Source organism: Amphiprion ocellaris, chromosome 8, assembly GCF_022539595.1.
Source record: "Amphiprion ocellaris isolate individual 3 ecotype Okinawa chromosome 8, ASM2253959v1, whole genome shotgun sequence".
Taxonomy (NCBI): Eukaryota; Metazoa; Chordata; class Actinopteri; family Pomacentridae; genus Amphiprion; species Amphiprion ocellaris.
The window spans coordinates 36472598-36490108 of NC_072773.1; the positions used below are offsets into that span (position 1 = coordinate 36472598).

General features: G+C 36.3%; 1 protein-coding gene across 1 annotated transcript; it reads right to left on the reverse strand.

The window, feature by feature from the left end:
• Positions 1 to 383: 383 nt before the first annotated feature.
• LOC111586334 (protein-glutamine gamma-glutamyltransferase 2-like) lies at positions 384 to 17157 on the reverse strand. Its single transcript, XM_023296015.3, has 15 exons — positions 16999 to 17157; positions 15639 to 15824; positions 13896 to 14129; positions 13639 to 13757; positions 13177 to 13305; positions 11905 to 12073; positions 10378 to 10510; positions 8754 to 8857; positions 8270 to 8358; positions 7691 to 7844; positions 5844 to 5932; positions 4569 to 4752; positions 3766 to 3926; positions 2158 to 2294; positions 384 to 744 (listed from the first exon to the last, which is right to left on the reverse strand). The coding sequence occupies exons 1-15, from the start codon at positions 17045 to 17047 to the stop codon at positions 588 to 590; spliced, it is 2094 nt and encodes a 697-aa protein (XP_023151783.2). The 5' UTR covers positions 17048 to 17157; the 3' UTR covers positions 384 to 587.
• Positions 17158 to 17511: the final 354 nt, after the last annotated feature.

Consider the following 17511-nt stretch of genomic DNA (forward strand, 5'->3'; position numbering starts at 1 on the left):
AGATAATTTCTTAAATGTGAACATTTTCAGAATGTACTTTTTACACTAAAACAAAGGAACCAGAGGTTATTCTGCTGTGGTTTTACTGGTCCACTGGAGATCAAACTGGGTTCAATGTGGAACCTGAACTAAGATGAGTTTGACTCCTCTGTTTTAATGTCTAACCTTCTGTTCATTGAGGACTAAAATGACCTTAAGATTTCATTTCATGCATATTATGAGTGATGTCTCCAATCATCCAGTAGGTGGCGATGTCCATCTGCTGAGAGTTTATCTACAGTCTGCAGGTACAAATAACACAAGAGGTGCTTCAGATTTGTCCAGCAGTGTCTCCACTGCCACTCACCAAATCTGCATGAAGACAAACTTATCAATTATTCAAGTTAGTTTGATGGCACTATTTATTGCATTGTAGAGAGGCACTATACATAACTGTGTTTGTTAATACAATTACAACATATTACTGTGATGTTTTGTCATATAATAAGTGGATTTAGAAAAATAAGCTTCAGTCTCTATGTGTTAATGTAAATCACAGTCATCCATCCAGTTAAACTACACTAAAAGCTGCCAGTGCTGTTAGACTGTTAGAGGTTAGATTCTTTCACAGTGACATTGATGAAGCTCTTGATGTTCTTCAGTCTGTTGCTGTCAAAGTTCCCCAGGAGAACGCAGGAGCCGGCAGTGGAGGGAGTGAACTCGATGCTGGCTTTGGCTTCTTGTTTGGGGCTCACAGATCCAATCCTGGTGGATGATACGAAGCATACAATCAACAAAATCAACCAAAAACAACCAAAATATCCACATACGTCCATTTCTTGAGTTAATTTTTAGGTGTTTTGCTTGAAGCTAACCATCAAGTATAGCACAGACTCCATCTTGTACAATGAACAGCAAATAAACTTTAATGGGAATTTGGTAGAAAACAGCAGAAACACATGAATCAATCTATAACTGAGGGACTGTTGAAGTCCATGGGATATATCTGCATACATTTTTATTAAAAGTTAAAAAAAAATAATGTTTTTATGTTCATTATGATCATGTCTTTACAAATTCCATAATTATTTATTATGGAAACAATCAGTTATTAATAAAAAATGACTGGATATCACTAAAATATCAGCTAAATAACCGTCTGAATTTAATACCAACCACCTTCTAATGAGCTAAACAAGAATAAAATGAGTTTATTCAGAAACATTTTATATTGTTTTGTTTTTATTAAGTTGAGATAATCAATACAGATATTTCTTTTTTGGCAATATATCAAATTTTATATGGAAAATAACAGAATAAATCCCTTTCAGCTAAGTTCCCTGTTACAAAAACACCTTTCCAGGAAGTGTGTTAATTCCAGATCACATGACCTGCTCATTTTGGTTCTTTTTTGGTTATTTTTAGTCAGTTCTGTGGTCATTTTGTACATTTTTGTGGATATTTTCAGTCTGTTTGTGGTCATTTTAAGTGTTTTTGTGGTCATTTTGTTTCTTTTTGTGGTTGTTTTGTGTGTCTTTGTGCTCATTTTGGGGATTTTTTGGTCATTTTCAGACTGTTTTGTGGTCATTTTAGGTCTTTTTATGCTCATTTTGTGCATTTTTGTGGCCATTTTCAGTCTGTTTGTGGTGATTTTAGGTGTTTTGTGTCATTTTGTGCATTTTTGTGGTCATGTTGTATCTTTTTGTGGTTGTTTTGTGTGTCTTTGTGCTCATTTTGTTGATTTTTTTGGTCATTTTCAGACTGTTTTGTGGGCATTTTAGGTCTTTTTGTGGTAATTTTGTGTATTTTGTGGTCATTTTGTGCATTTTTGTGGCCGTTTTCAGTCTGTTTGTGGTGATTTTAGGTGTTTTTGTGGTAATTTTGTGTCTCTTCGGTCATTTCGCAACTTTTTGTAGGTAACACAAAATAACAAATTGCATCTGAAAAGACTGGCCAGACTCCAAGGCTTTCTGACTTATTTAATATAAAGTAGTCAACAGGTTTACTACAATATCTGTAGAAATAACTTTACATTTTAATTTAACTCAATTGCATATATAATATTTAGAAGAATCTTTCTGTAAAAATGCCATGTGGTGTTTGGTTATAGATGTAGATTTTATATTGTAATTATTCATTGACCCAGATCAAACCTGCTCCTACCAGCCGGCTACGTACTCTGCTGTGATGGGTTTGCTGTCGGTGAGGCCGACTCCCTCTATGGTGAAGCTGCAGTCCTGCAGCGGTTCTGGTAACGGGTTCAGCAAGGTCAGCTCAGCCGCCACTTTCTGGTTCAACGTGGCTTCTCCAAGCAGCTGCAAAAAACATGTTACATACATGTTAGAGACGACACGTTACAGTCCTGCAAATGATCAGAACAATCCTAATAAACCGGTACAATTAACCCTTAGATGCTCCAGTGATTGGACCCAACACTCTACAAAAATGACCTGTATCAGAATCAGTGTGTTTTTATATCACTTTTGTCATTTTGGTGAAGAATAATAACTTGTATTATTGTTTGTATTATATTTTGTCCACAAAAGAATGATTTGATATGGGTTTTTTGTACTTTATAACAGATTTTGAACATTTTGATGATTGAAAAAGAAGATTATTACACAGAACAGCAACAGAAGAATGTCAGCATCCACTTTGTTTTCCTCCAGCTGTAGCTGCTCTCCGTCCCTCCATCATCTCTACTATGATATTATCAGTGATAAAGAGGTTGGGGTAGTAATACAAATATTACAATTTCTTTAAAAGTGTAAAAGTAACTTAAAAATTGATCTCAAATATATCAAAAACATATTTTTGAGGAATAGCTGGAATATGAAATGATAAAAAACTTTTCATTAAAAAGATATGGCAAGAAAAGAAACTCACCTCATGCATCTCAGGATTAATAACAAAAATATAGGGAGATTATGGGAAGTTTGCAGATAACTCTATATACTGATACGTCAGTAAACAGCCGTTTCATTTAGTCCTAGTACTGTTCTGATCTGTAATGTTCACTGACTCGAGGTTAAAATTTCAGTGTTGATATTTAAGAAGAGGAGTTTAGTAGAAGGAATTTATATTGATCATTTTTACTACATATTTTACTTTTCTTGTGAAAAAACAAAAAAGTGAAAAAACAAATAATGCACAGAATTAGTTAAACACTCAGTCACATGTGATGATTTAAGGGGACAAAACACGCCAAAGTCTCTCTGCGGTTTCTGATTTAACCCAGAAAACTCATCTGTTTAGAAGGTTTTCAGAATAATAATCACTTGCCACCTAAATGTAGCTTAGATGTAACTCAACTGATATTTTATCTAGAATGTGCAGATCTATGTTTCTCACTACACTCTCCTGCTTTCTGCTCAAACACCAGAAAACTACTCTACAATCTAAACAAGCTGCTATATTGGGGTAAATAAGCAACACGTTCAAACTGGAAAAAACAATTCTGAAGAAGAATAAAGACAAGAAAAGCCCAAAGCCATAAGATGTAAGTCGGGATTTGTTCCATATGAAATCCTGTCTTCATGCATCCATTTGTTGAGAATGGAATCACTACACTGTAGTTTCAAGCTGGAAACAGACGGCTTATTTTTGCTCATGTATATATGTATCAATATATTTTACAATGTGATTTTGAGTTTAAATGCACTGATGTCGAGCCAGTAGAGGTCAGTTTTAGCCAGGAATATTAAAAATGTTTTATTCACTGTAGACTCTTCTTTAATAGAGCGCATTTCATGATCAGAAATACATTTCTTTTACTTCCATTCTTACCTTGATCTCTAATTGGGGCTCGTCCAGCACGATGGTCTTCTCAGCTTTACAGAAATCGATGGTCTGCTTGTCGACGGTGATGGCTGAAAGCTGGATGAGTCTGTCAGACGTGATCGCTGCTCCGTAACTGTCATAGTCCAGCTTCAGAGACAGACGCCTTTCTGGAAAAACAAACAAACAAACAACACAATGAAGGGAGGCCTTGTTTAATAATAGGGTCAATTTATAGTTGAAGGACTTCTGAAGTTCATGGGAAATATCTTGAATACATTTTTATTTTAAATTAAAAAATAATGTTTTTATGCTCATTATGAACATATGTTGATTCCAGATCACATGACCTGCTCATTTTGTTTCTTTTTTGGTCATTTTCCGTCCGTTTTGTGGTTATTTTAGGTCTGCTTGTGATAATTTTAAGTGTTTTGTGGTCATTTTGCAATTTTTTGTAGTTATTTTGAGTCTCTCATCATTTGTGTCTTTATATGATAATTACTTGTCTCACGGAGTCATTTTGTGGTTTTTTGTGGTCATTTTGTGTCATTTTTTTTGCCATTTTGTGCATTTTGTGGTCATATTGTGTCTTTCTGTGGTTGTTTTGTGTATATTTGTGCTCATTTTGTTGATTTTTTGGTCATTTTGTGCATTTTTGTGGGCATTGTTGGACTTTTTGTAGCCACTTTCATTATGTTTGTGAAAATTTCGTGTGTCTTTGTGCTCATTGTGTATCTTTCCACTTGATGCTCATCATTTCTGTGAGATCATTAAACCCTCAGCTTGGAGTTCACACTGAGATCAGAGCTCACCTTCTCCGGAGGGAACTTCCACCTTATCTGAGGCGAATCCACAGCCGTCTCCCAGTTTTCCGTTGTAGCCAACGGCTCTGGCAAAGAAGAGGAAGTTGCAGGTTCTGGCTTTCATGTGGTTGTTGGTGAGGACAGCGAACACTTCGAAGTCTGAGCCCACAATCATGTTGTCAGCCAGCTTGATCTAAAACAACATTCAATAAATGGTTTAGTTTAGGGAAAGGGCAATACAATAGAAAAAATGCATAAAACTGAAGATCACAACTATACGTTTAACCTTATGAACCCCACAAACAAATAACCAAACAAAAAACTACACAAAATTGACCGTTTATTAGAGCTAGAAACTGTTAAAACAGAAAAACTATATTGGATTCTCAACTTCCCAACAGACCAGTGGGTCAGTGGGGTAAAATAGTAAAACCTAAGCATGAATTTAACATTATTCTAGATGTCTTATTCCAAAAATTACTACAAATAAACGATTTGCATTAAACATTCTGTAAAAAAAAGCTCAGTCACATGACAAATTTGAATGGATTTTTGGCTGAACTGCAGGCAGTGTTTAAAAAGAGCAGAGAGGAGACAAGTATGGAAACAAAGCTGCGAATTTGAGATCAAAATAAAGCATAGTGGATCAATAAAATGCATGCAGCATGGCTCAGAAATGGTACACAGAGGAACTCGTAGGAAGATCCATTCAGCATGGTGAGACATCTTTTTAGAGGCATTGTTCAGAATAATGTGAAAAAAACGCAGAGTTTGTAGAAGCTAAAGGAAAAATGGAAGCAGTAAAATATCTATAGCATGTGCAGCCTCACCTAACACTTATGGGCACTGCACAATATGTATTAGTAGATGTTGATTTGAGTCTTTTTTATATTCAGAGAAATTAAACTTTGATTAATGGCATATAACTGTGTCAAACTGCACAGAAGACATTTCTGAGTTCTCTCTACTTCTAGTCATCGTTGAGCTTTTTCCGTAGAGGTGCTGGACTTTATGTTGCAGTGAAATGAAGCTCATAGTGAGAAAAAATGTGACAGAAGCAAAGGACTGCATGGAGTTCAAAAAGTTTAAGATCAGATAAAATTCAAAGCTAATGCAGCATAGAAAGACTTCATCCATCCATTAGCTGTAGCCACATTATCCTGTAGAGAGTCAAGGGGCTGCTGTTGCAAATATCAAGTCAAGAGACACGTGAAACTGAGCTATATTTACAGTATTTGCTCTCCAGCCCTTGTACATGCACGAACAATGAAAAGAAAACCAAACCTTGAGATGGAGTCCTGGTTCTGCCCCTCGTTGTTGGAGCTTGTTGTGGTGCTGAGCCTTCTCATACACCTGCCTCTCCTCCTTTGAGCCTAAAAAAACCACAGCATTCAAAATATTTTAAACTAGAATTGAGAGAAATGTGCAGCAGAACAAAACCATACCACTCTGATTTCCTCTCAGTGCAACGGGAAAGCACAGTTCTTCTGCATAGTGAACTTTTGCCAATTGTTTCTAGAAAATGTATTCTTATTTCTCTGAATTGCTGATTCCGTAATACTTTATGTCCTATCTGACCTGCTTCAGCTTCATTGTATTCCAGGGTCTATGAGAGGACATTTCTTGTCATCAGCAGCACATGCAAAGGTCTAGAGTGGTTTCCTGCTGACATTCAAGCCGTAGCAGAACTCAGAAGCTGTCAGCTCTCACATAACACCTAAAACTAAAGAATTATGTGAAGCCACAAAGGCAGCCATCATGAGTGACAGACAGGTAGCCAAAAAACTGAATATCTCCAAGAATTCCACCAAGAAAAAAAAAGCCCAACATGGTTCTACCAAACTGCTAGCTGGTCAGGAAACGTCTTTCTACCCACCAGATGACCGTCACTCATCGCTTCCTGTCAGGAATCGTCCTCAGACCTCCAGGGACCTTAAAAATCAGTGGACACTGTGGAGAAATGGGACTTGATGGGCAAGGACAGTTGGAAAGCAACTTGTTGAAGCTGGTCTGAAGTCCCACAGGACAGGAAGAAGCTCTTCATCAAGGAAAGGCAGAGGAAAGCTGGTTACTCTTTGCAGGGATCACAAGGATTGGACTGTTGATGATTGGACTAAGGTTCTCTTCAGGGATGAATCCAGTTTTCAGTTGATGTCCATCCAGCCAACTTACTGGTTAGGAGGAAGCCTGGAGAAGCTACAAACCAGACTGTCTGCCCCTACAGTAAAACATGGGGGTGGATCAGGGACCATCTGGGGTAGTTTCAGTCTGGGTGGAACAGGGCAAATGAACCAGGTCATGTTTGGGGCTACTCTAGAAAACAGTCTTCTTCCATCAGCTGGAAAACTCTGTCCTGCCTCCAATGATTGGATTTTCCATCAAGACAAGGTCAGTTAAAGCCTGGATGGAGAACCAGAACATTGGAACCATGCCTTGATCTGCTCAATCACCAGATCTAAATCCAACTGAAAACCTGTGGAAAATCATCAGACACTAAATGGAAAACCACAAGCCCAAAAACAAAGCAAATTAGTTAGAATTAGTGCAACAGGAATGGGCTGCTGTGACAGCAGAACAATGTCAGAAGCTGGTGGAGAACAGCCAAGATGCATGGATGCAGTCATCAGAAACAATGGTTATGAATCAGTACTAACTCCTGTGTGGATCATGGGACTAAAACAGACAGAAAAGAAAACATGGAATTCTAAAAGCTGTTTTTATCAGAACAATGCCATAGATACTGATGGAAGAACTGAAGGGATTTTGGTAATTATCTAGAAAACCATGGAAAATGTCTGATATCAGCTCTGAAATTAAACTCTGGTGAGATATTTTTGTTGTTATCATTATATTTGTCCAAACAGATGGACCTTTAGTGGTACCAGGCATTAAAATGGACAAGAAAGTGAAGAAAACGAAGGTGGTCTGATCATCTTTCCATGACTGTATGTGTGTGCATCCCATAAGGTGGAGGTGCAAAGCTATTAGAAATCAGCATCAGTGGATTGAAACCCTCAAGTTTTTTCAAATAGACGATGTTTTACTAAAAATGTTGAAGATCTGGCTCGCCTCCTCTAAGACACATCTGAATGAGTTTGTAGTTTGACGTCAGGTTTGTGATTCCATCGTACCTTCTGGATATTTGTATTGGTGTGTGATGTCGTGTCTGTCGTCTGAACCCACAGCTTTGGTGCTGATAAAACGTCCAACAGACTTCGTCGATCCGCTGAACTTGACAAACTCTCCATTTGAGAGCTGCACCAAGTCCATGACGTCTGCATTCACCTGAAAACACACAAACTAGCAATAAATGACACTGATTATAAAGACAACAGGCATGATGCAGCAGGATGAAAACATGTAGTGAAATATTATCAAAACTGAGTGTAAATTCAAACTGCAGGAGCTCCAGTTTTTGATAGAACTACAAAGCATTGTGTTGCTCAAGAGATGGACAACCTACGAAAAATATTTTCCTGGCATAACAGTTTTTAGCAGATCATTCAGCCCTGTAATGCAGTAAGAAAACAGGCACGCTGTTTTTAAACAATTTTAAAAATTTCACCACAACAGGAAGAGATCTTTTCAACATACATTAAATATACAGACAGTATTTCTTAAATGATGTGTCCATAGTGTGAACCACGAATAAAACCATATTCCAGAGCTAAAATAGAAACTTTCTACACTTTAAATTGAACAAAACTCACCTCAGCAAAAATAAAAGGTGCGTCATATTTCTTGGTCAGCTCTCCTTCCTTGATGGCCTTCACTGGAGCCGGTCCACAGCAGAAAACACCTGAAAGCACCACAGATCCAGGAAAGAAACACGGTTCAGGAGGCTGTTTGGCTGGCAGTCCAATGATACTAAATGGGAAGGGGCCAAAATGGTGCCTAATGGTGAGTTTTTATTAGCATTTAGCACCTGAAAGACATCATTATAACCCATTTATAGATGTCAGAGAACTCCAAAAGAGCCAGATTGGTTGTGTCAGGGTAAATAGTGAAAATAAAACTGAAACTTTTTGTTCAGTCTTGTGACACAAGTCGTGTGAAGACAGAAAACACAAGTGACCACAAGTCTGAGGGAGGCCAGATGGAGCTGAAACTAACCACTAGGACTCATCTTTATGGGATTTTTGGTTTAATTGCTACTGGAGTCCTTTTTTATCAGGTTTTTGTTCTGTTCTTCACCTTCACTCGTCTCCTGAGGGGTCGGATCGCTTGTTTGCCACCCGTCAAACTCCTGCCCCAAGTCAGGACGAGTCATCCAGCTGTCCACCCACACATGGAAGTTCCTGAAAAATAAAATAAATAAAGGACGGCAACATGACGGAGGTTCAACTCTCTGGACCACTAAAACCAGCTGCCTGGAGATTTGAGGGACCTGAGTTAAAAATGATGCCATTTATCAGAGCGTATCATGTGTGACGTACAGCTCCAACAGGAAAATAACCTAATCTGAGGTTATGATTGTAATATTTCATTAAAACCGCTTTATTCTGAGCACTCAAAAAGCTCAGCTGGTTGATTAGGCAACCAGTAAACAGGAGCTACAGTCCCTGAGGCAGCAGTCATGGGTTCTAATCTAGCCCTCGTTCATTTACTGGATGTCATTCCTCCACTCTTCTACCCACATTTCCTGTTTAGATCCACTGTCCTCTACACAATAAAGGTTTAAAAAAAAAAGCAAACTTTTTCTAAATGTTTTGTTTAAAAATTTTTGCAAACATATTTTGTTTGCACCAACTCCATTCTGCAAAAACTGCAAAAAAATGTTTCTGCTGAACTGTAGGCTGTGTTTCCACGAAGCTGATAGGAGACGAGTATTATCTTTATTTATAATCATATTTATAATATTTATGATAAATAATAACAATAAAAATAATAATAATAACAACAACAACAACAACAATAATAATAATAATAATAATAATAATAATAATAATAATAATAATAATAATAATAATAATAATAATAATAATAATAATAATAATTATTATTATTATTATTATTATTATTATTATTATTATTATTACTATTATTATTATCATCATCATTATTATTATCATTATTATAACTACTATAACAATAATGATAATAATAACAATAAGAATGATAAGAATAATAATAGTAATAATAACTATTTTTATTTTATTTTATTATTAAGTTCATAGGAGACAAATATGGAAACAAATTAATAATAGAAATAATAATCATTATTGTTATTCTATAAATAGAAAAATAATAATCATTATTGTTATTCTATAAATAGAATAATAATAATAATTCGCATGATTGTGGTTATTATTATTAATTATTACTATTTATAATATTATTGTTATTATTATTTTATAATAATATTAGTAGTAGTAGTATTTTATTTTTCATTATTAAGCTGATAAGAGACAAGTATGGAAACAAATGAAAAATGTAAAAAGTGAACATTATATGTCATGTGGAGTCACAATCTTGTTCCACAACTGGTAACATCTGGGGGAAATTAGACAACTGTATATGTTAATTACATTTAGGGTTTTTGCTTTTTGTGCTAAATTAAATGTGTTCTAACTGCATCAGACAGAACAAAATACTTTTATTGAGTTCTCTCTGCTTCTTGTCATGGTTGTGCTGTTATTTCCATACAGGTGCAAGACTTTAAATTACAGTGAAAAATGAGTTGGATTAAAGCAAAGAAGTGGAATATGAGGGGTTCAGAGGGTTCATGGATAAGAACGTAAAAGAAAGAATGTAAAACAGAATTTACTGATAGATGTAAGAACTTTTCTATATAATGACATAAATAATCAGGACTCACCACACCGAATCCCCCCCAGAAATCCTTTTTCCGTCCTCGTCGTACAGGTTTTCTATCACCAGGTTGGCGTCGGTGTCGTGAGCCGATCCGAAGTTAGTAACCACCCGACACGGGATTCCCAGAGCCCGAGACACTGAGAAGGGAGGAGATAAAAGCTTCAGATAGCGTCTGTCACCACAGATAATAATAATAAAGACGTCGTATCAAGGATCAGACAGGAAGCAGCAAGATTAGACTCTAAATTTAGAGTCTTTGGTTTAAAGGCCGGGTTGGTTTGAGGAGAAGTGGAGAAATGAAGGAGTAAAATTAATTTTATGGTGTAGTATCTTTAACCCTCGTGTCGTACTGCGGGTCAAAATTGACCCGTTTTAAAGTTTGAAAATGTGGGGAAAATATATATTTTTACAGTGAAACTTCTGATGTCCACATTTTCAACATTTTGGGGAAATCTTTGAACATTTTTTGGTGGAAAAAAAGAAATGTTAAAAGTGTTTCTGAAGAACATTCACAAAGAAATCAACCAAAATCCGGCGAATTTCACTGGATTTTGGTTGGTTTTTTTGTGCATGTTCTTAAATAAAAAATTATAAGTTTTACCGATATTTATGGAATCACTTTAGATATTTTTAGGATTTTTTGAAGATTTGTACTAATTTTTTGAAAATATTTACAAGAATTGAACTTTTAAGGAATTATTGGAATTTTCTTCCTGAAGGTTTTGCAAATTTTCTGAAATATGGGGAATTTTTCTGCTGAATTAAAAAAAAAAAAATTCAGACAAGGAAATGAGGACAACAGGAGGGTTAAAATAGCTTCTAAAGTGCCTTAACCTTCCTGCTGTCTTCATTTACAGGCACCAAAAAATATTGTTTCTTTGTCTGAAAAAATAATCCATAAAATCTGCAAAAAAAGTTTTATTTAAAAAAACAAAAAACAAAAACAAAAAAAAAACAAAACAAGAAAATTGGCAAGAAAATTCTTGTAAATATTTTCAACAAATGAGTAAACATCCTCCAAAAAAATCCTAAAAATATGTAAAGTGATTTCATATATATCAGTAAAACTTCTAATATTTTCTTTAAAAACACTCACATAAAAATCAACCAAAATCCAGCGAAATTTGCTGGATTTTGGTTGATTTTTATGTGAATGTTCTTAAGAAACCTTTTAAACTTTTTTTTTTCCACCAAAAAATGTTCAAAGATTTCCCAAAAATGTTGAAAATGTGGACATCAGAAGATTCACTGTGAAAATATTTATTTTTTTCCACATTTTCAAACTTTAAAATGGGTCAGTTTTAACCCAAAGGACGACACGAGGGTTAACATGAGTGATGTTGGATTATTTGTGTTTTTTCTGTACATTTGTACGAATAAATCTGTAAAATTACATCATAATCCATGACTATTAAACCTTAAAAGCTGAAAACACACAGACCAAAGGGGGATAAAGGTGGATGAACAGATAACTCAGCATTTAAATCAACAGATGCAGTAACGATGGATCCACAAATAACTCTAATCCAACCTGTGCATGCGACAGCAGCAAACACCCAGCACTGGCCATAGCGAACCGGACCGCTCTCCGCCCACTGACGGAGGATATCTCCACTGCCGATCCACACTCCTGGATGAACCCCACCTGAAAACTCCCCCCACTCTCCCACCAGGACGCCTCTGTCATTGTTACTGTTGATCTGAAGGTAGAGCAGACAGGAGGAAGAGGAGGAAGAGAAGTGAACTACAGAGTGGCATACATATATTTTATACTATCAGACAGAAAGTTTGATGAAGGTTTTCTGTGCTTTAATTAAGTCATTAAAGATTCTGAATACAAAGAAGAAGTGAGAATTTTAAACCTGCAACCAACTGTAGTGACTGGACAATGATAATGATGATAATGATGATAATAATAATAATAATAATAATAATAACAATAATAATAATAATAATAATAATAATAATAATAATAATAATAATAATAATAATAATAATAATAATAATAATAATATTATTATTATTATTATTATTATTATTATTATTATTATTATTATTATTATTATTTTTATTTTTTTTTAATTTAATTTTATTTTTTTTAATTAATTTTTTTATTATTATTATACAAATTGTTATTGTTATTTAGGATTATGAGCTGATCCACTGAGAGGCTGTAAAATTCCCATGATTAATTATATTTCTTCAAAGAGAAAGAACACTGAAAAAAAATCCCAGTGTGCAGTTGTTTTGTGCAAAGCTGCAGTAAAGGACAGAAAACTAGCACTAATAGCATAAATCCTACGATGGCAACAGTTGGGAGTCAATCTAGACATTTACAAAGTCTTTTTAATGTCGGCTCTGTGAACAGATCGTCCACGCTGGATGTCATCTAACCTGAATGTCGTGTTTGACCTCGTCACGGTTCATCAAGGCTGTCAGAAAATATCTGAAAGATTTACTGCTCAGTGACAGATAATGAATCCTGACACCCCGAGGAAACAGCCTGGAGTTCTGCGTTAGCTATTTAAACCTGCAGCAGGAAGAACACGCCGACAGACAGCATTCTATTAGTCTGATAATAAAACTCTCTGGTTAATTTAACCTGGAATGAACAGGCTGGCTTTCTGCTCTGCTGCTGTGTAACACCAGGAAAAGAGTTGCCATGGGAGAAGAGAGACGTCTGAAAGGAAGGCAGAGGCTGCTCTGTAGAACTCTGAATAGAAATGAGTTTTCTGGAGCACCATGGAGATAATCCACAGGCTGGTTAGACATTCTCCATTCTCACTGACTACAGCAGACCCACCATGGCACTCAGCACCCGGCTCACGTAGACCGGGTTCCTCCGGCCAGAGCAGTCCTGATCTGCATTCGACACAAACTTAGGGTTGTCATCCAGAATCTTCAGACAGATATCCAGGATTCCTGCTTCAAACTGAAGACAAACAGGAGATCATTTCACACATTTAACCACAATCTGGAATTTAGCTTTTTACTAAATATGCTGCTGGTTTAATAGTGATTTACATATTTTGCTAATGTGCCAAACAAAAGAGTTGTAGTGATCTGTGGATAAATAGGAGGGAATAAACCAAGAGTGTCCAACATGAGGCCCGAGGGCCAAAAGCGGTCCTCCAGAGGGTCCAATCCGGCCCTCAAAGTGTGTGTTTAATAAAAATGTCTGCAGATATATCCCATGGACTTCAGAAGTCCCTCAGTTATAGATTGATTCATCTGTTGAAGAAGTTTTACATGACATTTTACGTACCTGTCCAAAGTTCCAAGGTGAACCCTTGATCCTTTTATGCGTTCCCCTGTAGACCTGTCCATGCTGAGCTAAAACGTACTCCTGCCTCTTCGTCTCGCTGCGCATGTGAACAGCATCTCCTGCAATCAGTGCACAGAAAACAGCGTTTTAAAGCAGCAACACGCTACAGACATGTAAACACAGCCGGCAGGTGGAGTGAAATATCAATTTAACCCCAACAGAAGTCCTTTAACTCTGAGACACTTGTATCTACTCACCGGGGCACCATGCGTTGAAGAGCAGGATGAACTGTCCTAAGCTGGTCTTCTGTCCGTCCTGGTCCACCTCCAGAGAGTAGAGTCCGATGGGAGCGTTGGGAGAGGAGGCGATGGACACGGACACTGTTTTTCTAGAGGGATCGCTGGTGGCGGAGGCGCTCCACTCGGTTTCTGATGTGGAGTCACTCAGGGTGAAGGAAGCCTTCGTGTCCGATTCTTTTCTGGGCAATGGACCTGCAGAGACACAGGAAACCAGAGGTGTCAAACCTGAGGACTGCGGGCCAAAAGCGGTCCTCCAGAGAGTCTAATCCGGCCCTCAAAGTGGAAAAATTCCAGAGAAGACATTAACTGCAGATTGGAAATTAGTAAAACTAGAAATTTAAAATCATTTCTAGACCATGACAAGTTGTTTGGTCAGAAAGTAAAATACTAGATAGTTTATTGTTCTTTTGTCATTTCGTGTTTCATTCGTGTAATTGTATTGTCTTGTTTTTGTTGGGGGTTTTTTTGTCGTTTTTTGGTCTTTTTTGTCATTTTGATCATAAAGTAAAATACTTTATAACGTTTTTTTCTCATTTTTGTCATGATGAATTTCCTTTTTGTCTCGCTTGTGCTTTTTTTTGGTCTTATTTTTGTCATTTTCTGTTTTGTTTGTTTTTCTGTCGTTTTTGTCGTTTTGTGTTTTTTGGTCTCGTTTGTATTGTTTGTCTATTTTTTAGTTGTTTGGTATCTCATTTCTGTCTTTTTTTGTCTCATTTGTGTTATTTTTTTCTCGTTTTTGCCATTTGTTAATGTTTTTATCACTTTGTAACTTTTTTGTCAATTTTTTTGTCTCATTTTTGTTTCATTTCATGTCATTTGTCTAATTTTTTGTCATTTTGCATCACATTTTTGTAATATTTTGTCATGTTTTTGTTGTTTTTTTGTATCTGACTTTTGTTGTTTGTCTCATGTTTTGCTGTTTTTTTCTCGTTTTTGTTGTTTTGCGTTTCCTTTTTGTCTTGCTGGTGCTTTTTTCGTCTTAGTTTTGTCCTTTTCTCTTTTACTTTGTTCGTCGTTTTGTCTGTCGTTTTTGTTATTTTGTGCTTTTTTTGTCTTGTTTGTATATTTTTTGTTGTTTTATTTTCGCTTCTGTCTTTTTTGTCTCATTTGTGTTATTTGTCCATTTTTTGCCACTTTATAACTTTATTGTCTAATTTTTTGTCTCTTTTTTTTGTCTTGTTTCGTATCGTGTCTAATTTTTTTTTGTTATTTGTTGTAATATTTTGACTTGTTTTTTATCTTTTTTTGTGCTTTGATCATACACTAAAATCCTCTATGGTTCCGTTCCAGATAGCTGTGACTAAATGTTGTGTTCCTTTGTAGACACTCTGTGATCTGGAAGTTGTAATGTGTAAATGATAAACTGAGGCTGAATGTTGTTGAAATTGATCTTGTTTTTCTTAAGAAAGTTCAGGTTGTTCATGATGTTTTGTAAAAAGATAATTCATTAAGTGTCATCATTTTCAGAATTTACGTTTTTGCACTAAAAGAAAGGAACCATTAGGAGTTGTGGTTATTTATAGGTTATTCTGCTGTGATTTTCCTGGTCCAGTCCACTGGAGATGAGACTGGGTTGAATGTGGAACCTGGACTAAGATGAGTTTGACTCTGCTGCTGTAAACAGTGATTCTAAATGCAGGAGACATAAATCTTATCTAAAAAAGTATTTTTGCGGCTAATCACAGAGTAAATCAGACGTACCGGTTTCAACGATGAGCGTGAAGCCTGTTCCACCCGGTGTGAACTCTTTGCTACCAGGTGACAGGTGCAGAATGACGGTGAAGGGCTGCCCCCTCCTAACAATCAAGCGCTCCTCTCCAAACAGCTCGGTGTGATGCTTCCTGCTGTTGGTCTTAACGTCCAGATCACAGCGCTCGATTTCCACCGCTGTGTGAGGACAGAGAGGCAAAACAACCTGTTAACATGAGAACTTAAACCCGTTAAACAAGAGGTGTCCAACATGAGGCCCGCAGGCCAAAAGCGGTCCTCCAGAGGGTCCAATCCGGCCCTCAAAGTGGAAAAACTCCAGAGAAGACATTAACTGCAGATTGTAAATTAGCAAAACTATAAATATAATAATTTCTAGACCATGACAAGTTGTTTTGATCATAAAATACTAAATTGCTCACTGTCCTTTTGTCGTTTTGTGTCTCATTTTTGTAGGCATATGGGTTCTATAAAGCGTCTTGAGACAATTTGACTGTAATTGGTGCTATATAAATAAAATTGAATTGAATAGTATTTTGTCTTGTTTTCATAGATTTTTTTGTCTTAAGTTGTTTTTTTGTCATTTGTCTCACATTTTTGTTTCCTTTTTGTCTTGCTTGTGTTTTTTGTCTCATTTTTGTCATTTTGTGTCTCATTTCTGTAATATTTTGGTTGTTTTTTTGTCTATTTTTATCTGACTTTTGTCATTTTGATCATAAAGTAAAACCCTCTATGGTTCAGTTCCAGATATTTGTGACTAAATGTTGTGTTCCTTTGTAGTCACACTGTGATCTGGGAGTTGTAATGTGGAAATGACAAACTGAGGCTGAATGTTGGTGAAATTGAACTTATCTTTCTTCATAAATTTCCGGTTGTTCATGATGTTTTGTAAAAAGATAATCCCTAAATGTGAACATTTTCAGAATGAACATTTTTGCACTAAAACAAAGGAACCATTAGGAGTTGTGGTTATTTATTGGTTATTATGCTGTGGTTTTACTGGTCTGGTCCACTGGAGATCAGACTGGACCTGAACCTGGACTAAAATGAGTTTGACTCTCCTGCGTTAAAACTTCAAAACTCAATGGCTTTATTAAAATTTGATCACCCGCTCTGCGTTTCCTCACGGACTATAAATTACAGAGAATTTATCAACAAGACATTCCTCCATGTGACTCAATGTTCCACATCTGAGGGATCTAATTCCGGCCACCATTCCTGCTCATCACATTTCACTCACGACTCCCAATCCGATACTCCTTCAAAGTACTCAGACTCTAACGCTAAAAGAAACTGCATTTTTAAATCACTCCAGTCCACAAGCAACACAGAAATAGAAGTTCTTCCTTCTTACCTCCACTCATGTCTGCTGTGAAGTTGTTCTTCTGTGTGCAGAGACGCATCAGCTGCAGCCCGGAGCTTATTGGACGATGATCTGCAGCGGAGCAGCCAGTCAGGGTGTATTTGTAGGATGTGAAACCCGATCAGCACACCCCCATCTGTCTAGTACTCACATCAGTAATTCTGTTTTTAGTCAGGAAGGACACAGACTTACAACACCCTCTTCAGTCCGACTGTGCCAGTTAAAACTGTTGGGAAAGATTTCTGCTGAAAAGAAACACTTTAACCCTCGTGTCGTCCTGCGAGTCAAAACTGACCTGGTTTAAAGTTTGAAAATGTGGAGAAAAATATATTTTCACAGTGAAACTTCTGATGTCCACATTTTCAACATTTTTGGGAAATCTTTGAACAATTTTTGGTGGAAAAAAGAAATATTAAAAATGTTTCTTAAGAACATTCACAAAAAAAAAATCTACCAAAATCCAGTGAATTTTGGTTGATTTTTTTTGTGAATGTTCTTAAAGAA

What these genes read in the sequence shown, in the direction of transcription:
- LOC111586334 (XM_023296015.3), bottom strand. Translation starts at nt 17,047, where the DNA reads ATGCGTCTCTGCACACAGAAGAACAACTTCACAGCAGACATGAGTGGA. An exon ending in CACGCTCATCGTTGAAACCG is followed by an intron (nt 14,130 to 15,638) that starts GTACGTCTGATT and finishes GTGTCTCTGCAG; the next exon opens with GTCCATTGCCCAGAAAAGAA. An exon ending in CACCTTGGAACTTTGGACAG is followed by an intron (nt 13,306 to 13,638) that starts GTACGTAAAATG and finishes GTTTGTCTTCAG; the next exon opens with TTTGAAGCAGGAATCCTGGA.